At 29.9% G+C, this 14547-nt stretch overlaps 1 protein-coding gene across 1 annotated transcript in view; it reads left to right on the top strand.

Moving 5' to 3' along the window:
* Window positions 1-13455, top strand: part of LOC142353671 (uncharacterized) — a 28107-nt gene extending 14652 nt beyond the window's left edge. The window contains exons 2-3 of the mRNA XM_075405975.1: window positions 11238-11409; window positions 13118-13455. Of these exons, the coding sequence (XP_075262090.1) occupies window positions 11238-11409; window positions 13118-13338 (393 nt within the window). The 3' untranslated portion in view covers window positions 13339-13455. The remainder of the gene's footprint in view (window positions 1-11237; window positions 11410-13117) is intronic.
* Window positions 13456-14547: the final 1092 nt, after the last annotated feature.

The following is a 14547-nucleotide window of genomic DNA, read 5'->3' as shown; positions in this document are numbered from 1 at the left end:
AATCTAGAAAAACAAAACAAAGAATAGATTAGAAGATAAATTAAAACAACAAGAATATTATGGTGAAATAGAAGAGTTATTTGATCCTTTAACAAAAACTTTAAATGCAAACACTGAACGGAATCTAGCATTAAGTGAACAAACATTAAGAGCAATAGATTGGCAAAATCAAGAGTTAGATAAACAAACTAAGATGATCGAGCAAGCTGGTTTCCAGTTTAATGAAACCGCTTCCCAAATCGGTGAAAACACTTCCAAGATTAATGAAACGTTAAAGGGGACCATAAAGGAAACTCAAAATATAGCAGCAGATTATGTTGATACAAACACAACCAAACTTCTTCATGACATGGGGGCTCAAACTAATCCTCAATTAAAATTAGAACTCATAGATTTACCTACTAGATGTAAAATATAAAATGAATGGTGTTGATATAACTCTAGAGCAGGGTGCATTTTTAGTTAGGGATAATGTATATGAGTTTTCAGAAGGATTTACTGATTTTCTTACTAAATCAAATATAACATATGATAATATTGAGGAAGATGAAAACAAAATTGAAAGGTTTTTAAAGGATATTGGACATGATTTAGGAAAGGGGGATAAGAAAAGCGCTAGATATAGAACAATAAAACGTATAATGGGGGCAAAAGATGATGTATTTGGCAGGGGTTTAAATAGCAACCCAGATCAGGGAAACTGCTTGGCTAGCCACGAGCAGAGCTCGTTTGCAGATCCAAATAATTTAGTAGAAAGACTAGAATTATTAATACTAGAAACAAAAGCTGGTCATGGTGGATTATTTGATGAAATGCTAGATATATCTAAGCAACTATTATCTATGAATATTATTAATGAAGACCAACTAGATAATTTTGTGTTTAATTATGGTAAATGAGCGAAGCTATGACTATGTCCATAAATAAAACGATAGAAAAACAACAACAACAACAACTAGCTAAAGAAGTATTCAGTCCTTGAATAACAAAGTTTAGAAGAGAAAGAATAATACCAATATATAAAGATGAAACATGGTCAGCTGATTTAATTGATAAGTCATCTCTAAGTAAATACAATAGTAATTATAAGTTTATATTAACAGTTATAGATATATTCACAAAATATGCATTGGCTATTCCATTAAAGAATAAATCTGGTTTATCTATAACTAATGGTTTTAAAATAGTATTAAGTGAACGTCCACAAGGTGGCTCTGAACCTAGAAAACCAGAAAAGTTATGGGTAGATAGAGGTAGTGAGTTTTACAATAAAACATTTAAATCTTTACTTAAAGAATATGAAACAAAACTATATTCTACTTATAGTGATTTAAAGGCTGTATTCATAGAGAGATTTAATAGAACATTGTTACATAAAATTAATAAACCAATGTTCATCAATGGTGATGGTAATTGGGAATATATACTAAATGATGCAGTCGTAACATATAACAATAACACAATAACATTCATTCAACAATTAATATGACACCAGTTGATGCTTCTAATAATCCTGATAAAGTTAAATAAACTTTTAGTTTTAAGAATATTTAACCTAAACTTAAAGTTGGTGATTATGTTAGAAATGTAGATAAACGTAATATCTTCTCTAAAGGTTACACTTCTAATTGGAATAGAGAATTGTTTAAAGTTAATGAAGTTCTAAAAACACAACCACCAACATATAAAATAGAAGATATTAATGGTGAGATAATAGAAGGTAAATATTACGAACAGGAATTTTTAAAATCCGAGTTTGACTTTGAATCTAATAATAAGGTTTTGGAATCATTAAGTATTGACCTGCGGTCCGAAGTCTAATTATAATTCTAAGTCTAAGTCTAATTGTAAGACTAATTATAAGTCTAATTACAAGACTAATTATTATTCTAATTATATGTAAACAAATACAAAGATGACAAGAAATAGATTCAATCAAGCTAAACATAAATCAACATCAACATCAACAAACAACTTAACACTAAGTAAGGCTCGCGGTTTATTCCTTGAAGATAATGATAATATTGATATGAAGGATACTTATAAAATTACAAAGGTACATCCTCCGATAGATGAAAAAGATGTTGTTAATAAAGAGTATTGTGACAATAACTTATTATCCTCTTCTAATAAAATAGACATTTTACGTAGAAACATAACTGAACTAAGAAAGGGTGACTTTGATAAAGTTACAACTAAAACATTACAACTAAACGAAACAAGTTAATGAAGAACTAATTAATGATTTTATTGAATCAACAAATGAAGTCAGAAATACTGTTAAGTTTTGTAATAAATTTGCTGCAGATACTATCTCTAAATATAATCAATTAAAACAAGAATTTGATAATAATAAGTTTAATCAGAATATTACTTACATACAACTAGATGAAATGTTTACTACTGGGCTAAAAGAATTTAAAGAAGTTAATAAAAATACTAATTCTTTTATAGATGAAGCCCTTTTAAAGAATAAAAGGACAATAGTACAATATATAATTGCTATACTTTTACGAAGTACGTTACTTGATAATAAAGAACAAGAAAATCTAGAGAAGCATTATGGTTTTAAACAAGAAGATATAACGAAAGAAATAGAAAGTATTTTTACTAATTAAAATAACCGAAACTATGACTAACCCAACAGCACCGAGTGAGAGATTACTATATCCCAACTTGTCAACCGTTAATGAACAATACATAAACGAAAAGATTTAGCCAATAATAAATTTAATAATAATATTAACATTATAAAAGATATTAGAAATTATTATGAAACAAACTAATAACTATAATAAGAAGTTAAGTAGATATAAGAATTATATGAACGTAGCTGAGATAACAGAAATAGTATTATCATCAATAGCAACAACGGCAACAACAACATCAGTTGCATTAACAGGTATAGGATTAGCTTATTCTATACCGACAGCTTTTGCTACAGCAACTGTTTGTGGTTCATTATCAAAAACAATTAATACTAAAATTAGAAATAAAATTATAAAGTATTCACAGAAGTATATTTTAAGTAAACAATTTAGTGATAAGTTTGATAAACTATATACTAAATCAATGAAAGATAATAAAATAGATAATGATGAATATAATGAATTTGTTAAGTTATATGAGGATTATAAGAAGAACAAGAATAAGTTGAGTATTTTTTTTAGATTAAAGATATTAGTGCTTAGTAATAACAATGTTTTTAGTAATAATAATTTTAGTATTAATATTTATCGATAAATTTATAATCATAATCTTAGTTATAATCATAGCTATAATCATAATCATAAACATAATATAATCATAATCATAATCATAAATATAATATAATAATAATCATAAACATAATCATAAACCTAATATAATCATAATCTAATAATTATCTCTTCTTTGTACCTAAGTATAACCCTCTTCCTTTTTGTACTACCTTTATACCTTCACCAGTAGTTGCAAATTTAATTAAATCAGGTGTGGCTGATAAAGCAGCTCTAGGGTTTCTAGATGCAGCTGCACTTCCTATTTTACTTGCTATTTCTAATGCTCTTACTGGATTATTAGCAACTTTCTTCCCGAAATTAACTGTAGCCCTACCAACACTTTTAAAGAAATCTTTAAGTCCTTCTGCTTCTATTGTTGCATGAGATACTCTCATTGATTTATTCCTTCTACATAAAACACAATTACCTTTTAACATCTTAGTTCCTTTTGAAGTAATAGCTCCTCTTATATTAACAGTACCACTATAATATCTACCTCCAACACAATATGAATTAGTTTTGAACTTTTTAAAAGTCTCATTTCTATATATAAAAAATAATGGAAGTTAAAAAGTATAATCCTTTTGTTGTTATTAAATCCAAGCCTAAGCCCAAGGTTAGACCTAAGGCTAAGATTAAGCTTGAAGCTAAGGGTCTATCTCTAGAGAATAAAAGGAAATTAGATATTATTTATGCTAAAGGTTTTGTTAATACTAATAAGAAATAGTTAGGTATTAACAAGAGTAACAATTAGAGCTGACTAGCTATAAGTATAAGTATAAGTATATGGTTATGTATAGGTATAAGTATATAATTATAACAATAACTATATTATACTATAATTATAAATTATCGCTAGAGTTATATCTAAAATTATAATTATCGCTAGAGTTATATCTAAAATTATAATTATAACTAAGACTTAAATTATACCTATGATATAATATCAACCATCTTATTACCATCACTATTCACACTAATAACCTTTCTAGTTAATACTAATGCATGACATATAACATCTGCAACTGCAGCACTAGATTTAAAATTAAGTTTTATTGGTTGTGGACCTATATGATCACTTTGATATCTAGTATCAAATACATATATTCTATAAATGCTTTTGAATGTTCTATGATTTATATATGATTTTATATTATGTGGTAGCCCATTATAATCTTTATTAAAGCTAACAATCTTTTTAAGAGCCTCATTATAATTATTAGTTCCATAATTAATATTCATTCTATCCTCAGGATAAAACTCACTACCAATCTTACAATAACATTCAGTAACATTCATTACATCAAATATACTTGCATCATGTGTTCATTAACATTATTATTTTCAAAGCCAACTATTATATATTGTGATCTTTCCTTACGACTTTCCATACCTAGATCAAACAAGAAGTTAGTAGCATTGGGTACAGTCTTATAAAATGTCTTTCTTTCATAATAGCTAAAGTCTACATTATTCTTTTTACTTAAACCCTTTTGCACAATAATTCTATTATCATTACTAGGGTCAATACTGGGCACACACCATATATCTCTAATTTCTATATTACCATCATTAGCAACTGCACCAGGATTAGCATTAACTCTAAATAGAGCTCTATCATTATTATCTCTTTTTAATATTAGTTTAGATCCTAAACCATATATAATCTTTTTATGAAACCAAATAGATCACTCATTTTAATCATCATATACATATGACCTCGTTGTGCAGCAATATGGTCACGTTTAAGTTGACTATCTCTATTACCCTGATTTCTAACAAAACCACTCTCATATTCATCACCAGTACTAGTTAATAACTTATACATCAATAGATTAGGATGACAACGATCTATATATTCAATAGTCCTACCACCACTAGTTTCAAGCTTAATTGAACTAAACAATGCCATCATACCATAAATAACTAATCTGATATTAGCATCATTAGCAAATACACCCAGCATCATCTGATACAACAAACTCTATCTCTAGATAGGAATCACGCTAATTTAAGTGATTCTCTTCTCTATTGAGTATGATATTAATATTGGTATTAACCGTTTTCATTGTTGCTAGATTATTTGGTTTATACTTTATAGTCTTACTTTTATGTATATCATTATTATAACCATAAGTTGTATCCAAATTAAAATCCATTTTTATTAGATAAAAAATGACTGATTCACGAAGCGGTTTCACCGATAGTTTAATGTTAAGAGAACTGCAAAATATACATGAAGCTTTAACTAAAACTAAAGAAGAGTATACACTTAACTTTAGAATGATAAAGCCAACAGAAAAGTTTAACTTTAGTGAACCTATACTTAATGGTTTAATTAGATTATCTGTTTATAATTCGGTGTTTAATGTAAATGGGAATAAAAATAAATTTAGGTTCAATTCTTTAGATCGACAAGTTTTCTCTGATACAAAATTATATATAACATCTGGTGCATATGAATTATCTGAAATAGCAGAAATAATAAAAGAAGAAACTGAAGGTAATGTTATAATAGAAGTAGATAAAAATACAATGAAATGTAAAATGGAAATAAAACAAGGAGTACTTAGCTTTGATGTAGAAAACTCAATAGGATCATTACTAGGATTTAGGAAAGTATTATATAGAGCGGGTACATATACATCTCAGAAAATTGTTGATATTATGGGTTTCAATAATATTAACATTCATTGCAATATTATATCTGGAGCTAAAGTTAATGGCAAAGATACAGACATACTATATACCTTTAAGCTAACAGAACCACCAGGTTACTTGATAAATATTATACCAACTAATATCTTGTATCAAAATGTAACTAAAGATAGAATAGAATATATAGAGTTTCATATTAAAGATGAGCATGGAAGACCTATAGACTTTAATGGTGATGTATTAAGTTTTACTTTACATCTGACGTAGTCAGCAGACCGAAGGTCTGTTTGTGTTAACAACTTCGTTGATCTAGTGTAACTAGCAACTTTGTTGATCTGACGTTGTCAGCTGGGCGAAGCCCCATCAGTGAAGCTGCTTCGCAGATCTGGTGTAGATATAGATATCAACGAAGCTGTTTCACAGATAGATATAAAGATAAACATAAACATAAACTAAACTACAAAACTCTCCGATCCCAATTAATTCTTAGTTTACCATTAATATTTTTATTTTTAGTTATATCAATGACAATATAATTATAAGGCTCTTTCCATACCTTATTACATATATTAGCAAAATCATTATAACTAAGTTCAACATTATTAAAGAAATCTTGACATATCGATGCTAGGACTTTACTCTCTGTTCAAATAAAATAAATAGATTACAGTTCTCTCTAACACTCTGCCTATCCAGAGAGAACAGGTTTAGATTAAGATATATCATATTGCAATTATTATGTCTACCTCTACAAAAGTATTCATTAATAACTGGTTCTTTGGCTCTAACATAATCGAATATCATTAGTTTCTTTAAGTCTTTGGGTAGTTTATTAGGAGATGGTAAATCTTTTATATCTTTAATAAATTCTATAATTGCTTTAGGGTTTTTTCTTTCTAAACCTTCATATTGATCACCAGTAGGTCCAATGATGTATAGCTTATCATAATTTATACTAGCTAGAATTAGTTTTTTTAAATAAGAATGTCTTACCACATTCACTAGGACCAGATATTATACATCTAAAGTTATCTGGGAATGTGGCTTCAGTAATTATATCATCATCATTTAGCAATGATTGTAGATCTTCATTTATATTTATCTGCGAAGCGGTTTCCCTGATAGAGATATTGTTAGTAGGACTATGGGACTTTGTCCATCCGCGAAGCGTTTCCACCGATATTTCACCATTTTTATTAGGTTTAACCTTTTGATGAGGCTTCACCCATGTTTACCATGTTTTTCACCAAATAGATATATAAAATTATCTCCATCATTATCATTATCATTAACATTATCATTATTAGCAAAGCTACTTCGTAGATCATTATCAATATCAATGTCATTATCACCATCATTATCATTATCATAATCATTATCATTATTAGCAAAACTACTTCGTAGATCATTATCATAATCATTATCATTAACATTAACATTATCATTTATCATTAACATTTACATTTACATTATCATTATCATTAACATTATCATCAGCATTATGATTAACATTACAACTTAAACAAAAACACTCATTATATATTCCTGGATATTTACATTGATTAACTAGAATATTCAAAGCACTTTTAATTCTAAATCTTCTATCAATAAGATAGATCATATATAAACAATAAGCCCCACAATAAGATTCATCATATTGTTGTATTCTCTCATTAGAGCCTAGATCAACATATTCTTCTAAAAATAAAGGTGGGATCTCAACGCCAAAACTATCAAAGTAATACACAGGACCGTCTTCTCTTCTTATAACTAAAACCCAATGTGTACCTTCAGTTGGATGTAGATTTACAATAATGTTAGAGTTAGGTTCACTTACCATTTCTGGTTTATCATCTCTCATTACAATTGGTGTTAGACTTATATCTTTACCTATATCTTTTATTCTAATATCACTCATAGCATTATTATCAATACTAAATTTATTATTGAATTCCTCAAAAGTTAGGATGAGCATTTTTATATAATAAATTTAATATATAAAAATGGACAAAGGCGGTATACTTTTTTTTTCTTGTTATTATAATTGGAATTTGTTTTATATTTTATAATTCGAGACCGAGTAAATATACAAAACTAGAAGAAAGCTTTGGTGGATTTTTGAATAGGAGTTTAGTTAGATTTGAATTTGAAAAGTCACCATTACATACTATTGTTTATGGTGGAACTGGAACAGGTGAAACTTATTTTATTAGACAATATTTAAAGTTATACTCAATCCAAAACCAAGATCAAGACCAAGATCAAGACCAAAACCAAAACCAGGACCAAAACCAAGATCAAGACCAAAACCAAAACCAGGACCAAAACCAAGATCAAGACCAAAACCAAGATCAAGACCAAGACCAAGCTAAAAATATGGTGGAACATGATCAAAGACCTATAGTTATAGTGTGCAAGGATGACAGAGACTGGATAGATCCTGAGTCTGATAAGTTTTATACTGGGTTTAATAAATGTGATATAAATATGATCACAAAAAGTAAAATGCATGAATTTCAAAATTGTGTTATAGTACTTGATGATATGGGTGATAGGTTAAATAAGGATATAGGTTATTATTTTACTGAAGGTAGACATTATAATATTCAAATGATTGTAATGTGTCATAAACCGGCTCAAATAATTAATACTGCAAGAATGAGTTGGGATACTATTTATTTAACAACTTATAATGGACCTGATCTATTTAAAAACTTTAATGAGATATATAAATGTGAACATGACTTCAATAAAATAATTAATGAGTTAAATAGTAACCATTATAATCGTACAGATGGAATGTCAGATGAACTTCGTTATGGTATAATTAAATATAATAAAAAGGAAAATACTTTTATTATTATTAATAGTAATAGAACAATATATGATTCAAGAGCTGGTTTCCTTGATTTAAAAGCTCTTAGTTTAAAAGATGATTTAGAAAGAAAAGATATAAATAAACTTGTAGCATATATGAAACCACTCATGATAAATGCAACAGATAGAAATGTTATTAATCATGATAATTATCAGTTTTATTTTAATAAACTTCTTACTTTAAATAATACTAAAATACAGAATGATGTTCTAACTAAAGAAATGATTATGGGAAAGGGTTTAAAAAGTTTATCAACTATTGGTGGAATTATAAGCCCAGGTTTAATTATATTTAGTTATATTTATCCTGATATAATATCAAGAAATGCTGGGAGTGTAGCAATGGGAGCAAGCACAATGTTGAGTAGAGTAAATACATTAGTTAATGTTGGATATGGAGAAGAGTTGGATAATGATTTGCGGAATACAATACAAGATGAATATATAAATCAGGGAAGCTGCTTCGTAGATCAGTGTAACTGTGACTTCGTCAATGAAGGGATGGGAATTTTGAATAGAAAGGGAGGAAAGTTTTTAAACAAACTATATATAAATAATGAAGAGTTTAGAGAAGAGATTATAAATTTTGTTAAAGATAAAAAAGAATTAGACCTTGATTTGATTTAAGATAAAAGATGTAAAACTAATACACTCAATATTTTAGGAAATAAATATTTAGTAGAGTGTATTACATCTAAAGATAATACTAAAGATTTAATTGAAATCATGGTTAAATATTATCCACGAACAGATGGAGTCAGTGGTAAACCAAGCGGTTATACCGATTCTAAAGCATAGCTAATATTATAATTTCATCTATTAAAAATGCTTTTACAATGTTTAGAGTGTAACTATAAATATGGAAACATTGCTGTTTTAAAATATCATTATGAATCATGTCATAAAGATAAAAACTGATAAATGTATGTGTGGTAATATAATAAGTGGTATTTGTGCTAATGATTTTTCTCCATGGGGTTGTTCTTTAAAAATGAATCTAGTTCTAGTTCTAGTTCTAACCCTATTTCTAGCTCTAGTTCTGGTTCTAGTTCTATCTATGACTCTAACTCTAACTCAGACCCTAACCTTAACCTTAACCTTAACCCTAACCTTAGCCCGGAAGTCCTAATTAGAAGATCAGAGAACCTACTCCGTAGTTGTAATAAATGTAATTATAAAAAACCACTAACTGATTTTGATGAGGGTAAGTATACATGTAGAAGTTGTACTTCAGCTAAAGTTAATTGTCCATATTGTACTTCTGTTGTGAGATATGATGGAATACGGGCTCATGTAAAGAAACAACATCCAGATGTAGAATTAACTAGAGGATTTAGTAGAAATATAACTGATCGGTGTAACCGCTTCGCGGATAAAACAATTAATCCTAGTTGGCAAAGTCCTAGAGCTGTAAGTCCTAGATTAAATATTACCCAAACAGAGGATCTGCGAAGTGGTTACGCTGATAGTTGTTGGTGTAACAAGACCGAAGGTCCTTCGTGTAAATACTATTATTTTGTATCATTTCTTATTAATAATGGGATAAATATAGAAAAAGTAAAAGAAAATATAAATTTATTGAAGAGTATAGATAATTTGAAATAAAAGTATAAAAAAATATCTGCGAAGCAGTTTCACTGATCAAAAAGAGTGATTCGCTCTTAAAGAGTGAAAAGAGCGATCTCCCTACTCAGGAATCACCCCGAAAAGAGTGAATCGCTCTTAAAGAGTGAAATCTAAATTTGCTTTCATTTTTTGATTTTTTTGTTTTATTTTTATTTTGGAAGATTATACTAATGCTATATATGAAGGTAAATCTAAATATGTAACTAATTATACTATTGATAGTAATAGACATCATTTAGAAACTAAAGAACAATATAAAATAGCTATTGGTCCATTTGATGATAAAGGTATTAGAGATAGTAATGGGGAATTTAGGTTTTACAATTAATAATAGCAAAATTTAGTAAATTTAGTCAAAAAAATGATAGATTTTTATTTTTATGAAAAAATGGAAATATAGTGGAAAAAACAAGAAAATATAGTAATTTTCATGTATGTGTATATATGGCCCGGCTCTATGCTGCGGAGGTCACCATATATACATTACTGTGATTTAAGTCTTTATCTTCCTTGCCTCAATCAAAACTTGTCGATAAAAGGTTTGAAACCAAAAACTCAACTTAATAATGTTCTTAACAGTCAGGAAAAATGATAAATCAATGTTAAGAAATTATAATTGGAGTTCCGATATGAGCAATGAATTTTCAGTTAATCTTCGTTATTGACCTCCCAGATATATGAGCAAATTCATCAATTTAATCATTCATTAAACAGCTAACGTCTGGGTAGCTTATTGAGTCATCAGGCAATGTTCATTAGCGCAAGACTCAACAATAAAACCGAGCGAAAATATAACTTTTCATATTTTGTCCATAGGGTATAGAGAAGTTGGTTGTGCACAGCGTGAGAGCTTGTGAGATGAGTGCAGACTTCGCCAGTCTGTCTGTTACTGCTTCTAAGTGGCTTCCCATGGAAGAGGTCAAGGCCCACTACCTCAAGGAGTATTTAGTCACCCTCATGGCCCAGGGATACACTATTGTGGCACTCGGTAAGAGAGGTCAAAAAATTGTTTTTTAAATAGACGCCGTCAGCCTCTCAACGGCTATTATTTAGGTGCTCTCCTTCTTTTACAATTAAAAGAATTTGATTTGTTTTGGGGCGCTGTCTTTTTTTTTCAAAAACTTTACACATTGATGATTTTGGTGATGTTTGTAAAGTGATGATTTTGGTCGCGCCGAAACAGGTAGTGGAGCGAAAAAGCGAGGAGTGGTTTTACGACGTGAATTTCTTTCGTTCTAATTGTGAAGTAGAGTGAGAAAATGGTGTTTGAACAAAAATTCGCTTTCTCGCTAGTGGTTTTTTGTTCACATGCGGCAATTTCACTTTTATTTTTCTGTTTTTTCGATTTTTTGGATAGGATTTTTTTACTAAATGGTTTTCCCGATCCACTCATAGTCCGTTCTAGGTCTAGTTTTCTGTTTAGTCAATGAAAATTTTTTGAATTGTACGTCAGGACTTGTCCTGCTATGTTTTTTTATTTCGTCGTCATGATTTTTGTTACGACCATATTACGTCACAGCCAATTTTTGATCATTCGTTCATGCAATTTCAACTGAATTGCATGTGTGACGTCATTTTTCGCTCTTAGTGGAGCGAGTTTTTTGTTCATGCGCGTGATTAAATTTTTGGTCACACTTGACTTACCTCATTCTCAAAAATGACCTCCTCACTTTGAAATTGACTTTTATTTACTTTAATTCAAAGAGATAAGGTCAAATGGGTGTGTCACTCTAAATGAAGGTTATTTGAGATCAGCTAATAGAGGCAGCAATAACTTATACAGATTTTTAATCAAAATATAACATCAGCGTTCAATGAAAAGACGAATTTTTTTGGTCTGTCTTTTTACTGTTTTTTTAGACTGCCGATCTACGAATCTATTGCGGCTATTTTCTGGCAATCTGCCAGCTATGTTGGTTTAATAGCCACCGTTGGACTCCGCTTTACCTTTTGATCAAGTTTTTCGTTTGACATAAGTCGCGATTTTGACGCTTGTTTCGTGACTTACCTCACTCACTGTTTAAACTGAATGGATTTTAAATTCCTTCCCACATTGAATTACGCAATGTAGTGAATACGGCCAATCTCAAAGAACAAAATCAGAAGAAACGGAATAAAGATAAAGCCCGGTCATTAAGTCATAGTGCATTAGGTGATCACACTTCATTAGAGCGATTGCTAGCTGAAATTAGTATCAAGCTTAATAGCTTTCAGTTAAGAAGCTGAATTGAGTATAGTTTTAGAATCTAACTGAAATTGCACACGGAATCAGAACACTTTTTGAAACTTAGGAAGAAATTCTGTCAATTTCTATCTGTTCCCTTTTCTTCTTTTTCGATCCCGATGTGTCAAGCCCGTTTAACAGCGGTTATTTTCCGGCAATCTGCCGTCTACGATTTTTATTGCCGTTTTAAAGAGTTTCTCTTGCGGTCAGTCGTTTTATTTTTGGTGTTGCACTATTCGCATTTCATTACAATTTATTGATTGCTCTTAGACAGAGTTTGTTGTAGCAATTGTATCACTCCTGCTTTCTTTTATGCTGTCTTTCGTACTACCAATTTTTTTGTCTGATAGTTTGACGTTTTGTTTCAATAACGGGATAAACAGGATAAACGGCAGTTGTAAATACAGAATAGTTTGGATAATGACGTTGTTCGTTGGACATGTTCGTTGTATTTATTCTTCTTTTTCTTTAGAGCAAAGCACCAAATCAGTTCCTTTGCAATCGTACGATTTCCCTCAGAAATGCGCAGTACTATTGGGCAATGAGAAGCTGGGAGTACCGGGTGACCTACTCGACTTCTGTTCTGTACATTTGGAGATCCCCCAGGCCGGTGTGATAAGATCCCTCAACGTCCACGTGGCTGCCTCTTTGCTTGTTTGGGAGTACTCCAAGAAACGCGTGCATGTCAAATGATCTTTGAATTGTAAATTAGGATCTGAATGAACTGATGTTACTGTATCTTCTTTGTTTTTGTTCGCATTTTGGAGGTGATTTAGTTCTATTATGAAATTTAAAATAGCTGATATGAAATTTAAGTTTTTTTTCTGAGTGAAAACAGAACCAAGAGAAAATCTTCATAGCTTATTCGCTTAAGGTTCAATTAAACATTGCTTAACGAGAAGAAAGAATGCATCCTGTTTTCTTATCACTATTTAGGATGAGTTATTTTTGTTTCAACGTTTCAAGGAAATAGATGAAAATTTATTCAGGTAAAGGAGTAGGCAAGGTAGCAGCCGTTATATAGCATATTGTTAAACTAAACGCCGCGAAGCACTTTTAGTAAGGCGTGTACACATTATTTCAATTTAAGTTTTCTATCTCTAAGTTTGCAGTTTTTCTATTCTGTATCTTTCTGGTATAAGTTCTTCGATTTGAAGACATGAATCAAAATTATATTAGTAGGGTATTGTGTAATTTCACTCTTTCTTATTTGTCCCTTGAAGCTCCGGTTGACCTTGAAGGCTTAAAAAAGGTTTACGTAGACTTACGGAAGATCTTGTTAGCAGTTGAAAGCTGCAATTGAATTTGGCGACGTAAGTAGACAAGGAGTCTTGGTAATCTGCGTTCGCACAAATGTTCATCCACGTTTTTATTTAATCGTCTACCAAATGAGAGAGATAGAAAACTTCCAAACATTCACATATTGTTCAACAAACAACTAAGTCAAAAATTAATGCTGGATTAGAGGGTCCAAAAAGACTTGCCATTAATGAGAGCACTAGACAAGACCAACATAAAAATCAAATAATAGCGAACATTAGTTACGACCAAAACTCTCTCTGTATTTTAAAAAAACACTTAACAAAATGAATATGGAATGAGATGAAACCTTAATTCAACAAATTTACCGCTCATTCATTAGATAGGATATGAGACCTGTCAATAATGAGACTCGGTAACCGGTCGACAAATAAGACCAAAATGTGCGAAGTTCAAATATATGTTTCTATCTTTTGAAAACAACTAACTTCAAATTGATTAAAACCAATGCATATCAACTGGGGTCATTAGGAAGGTTATTTTATACTTCATAGGAAGCAATTAAGACATGCAATTATCCATAATATGTTAGACTACTCCAAAAAGAACGGCAAAAACTAAAAATTAAGTTCAAATTACCAA

The sequence above is a fragment of the Convolutriloba macropyga genome, chromosome 14 (genome assembly GCF_964194025.1).
Source record: "Convolutriloba macropyga chromosome 14, txConMacr16.3, whole genome shotgun sequence".
In the NCBI taxonomy this organism is placed as follows: Eukaryota; Metazoa; Xenacoelomorpha; order Acoela; family Convolutidae; genus Convolutriloba; species Convolutriloba macropyga.
This window is presented reverse-complemented; position numbering and strand designations above follow the sequence as displayed.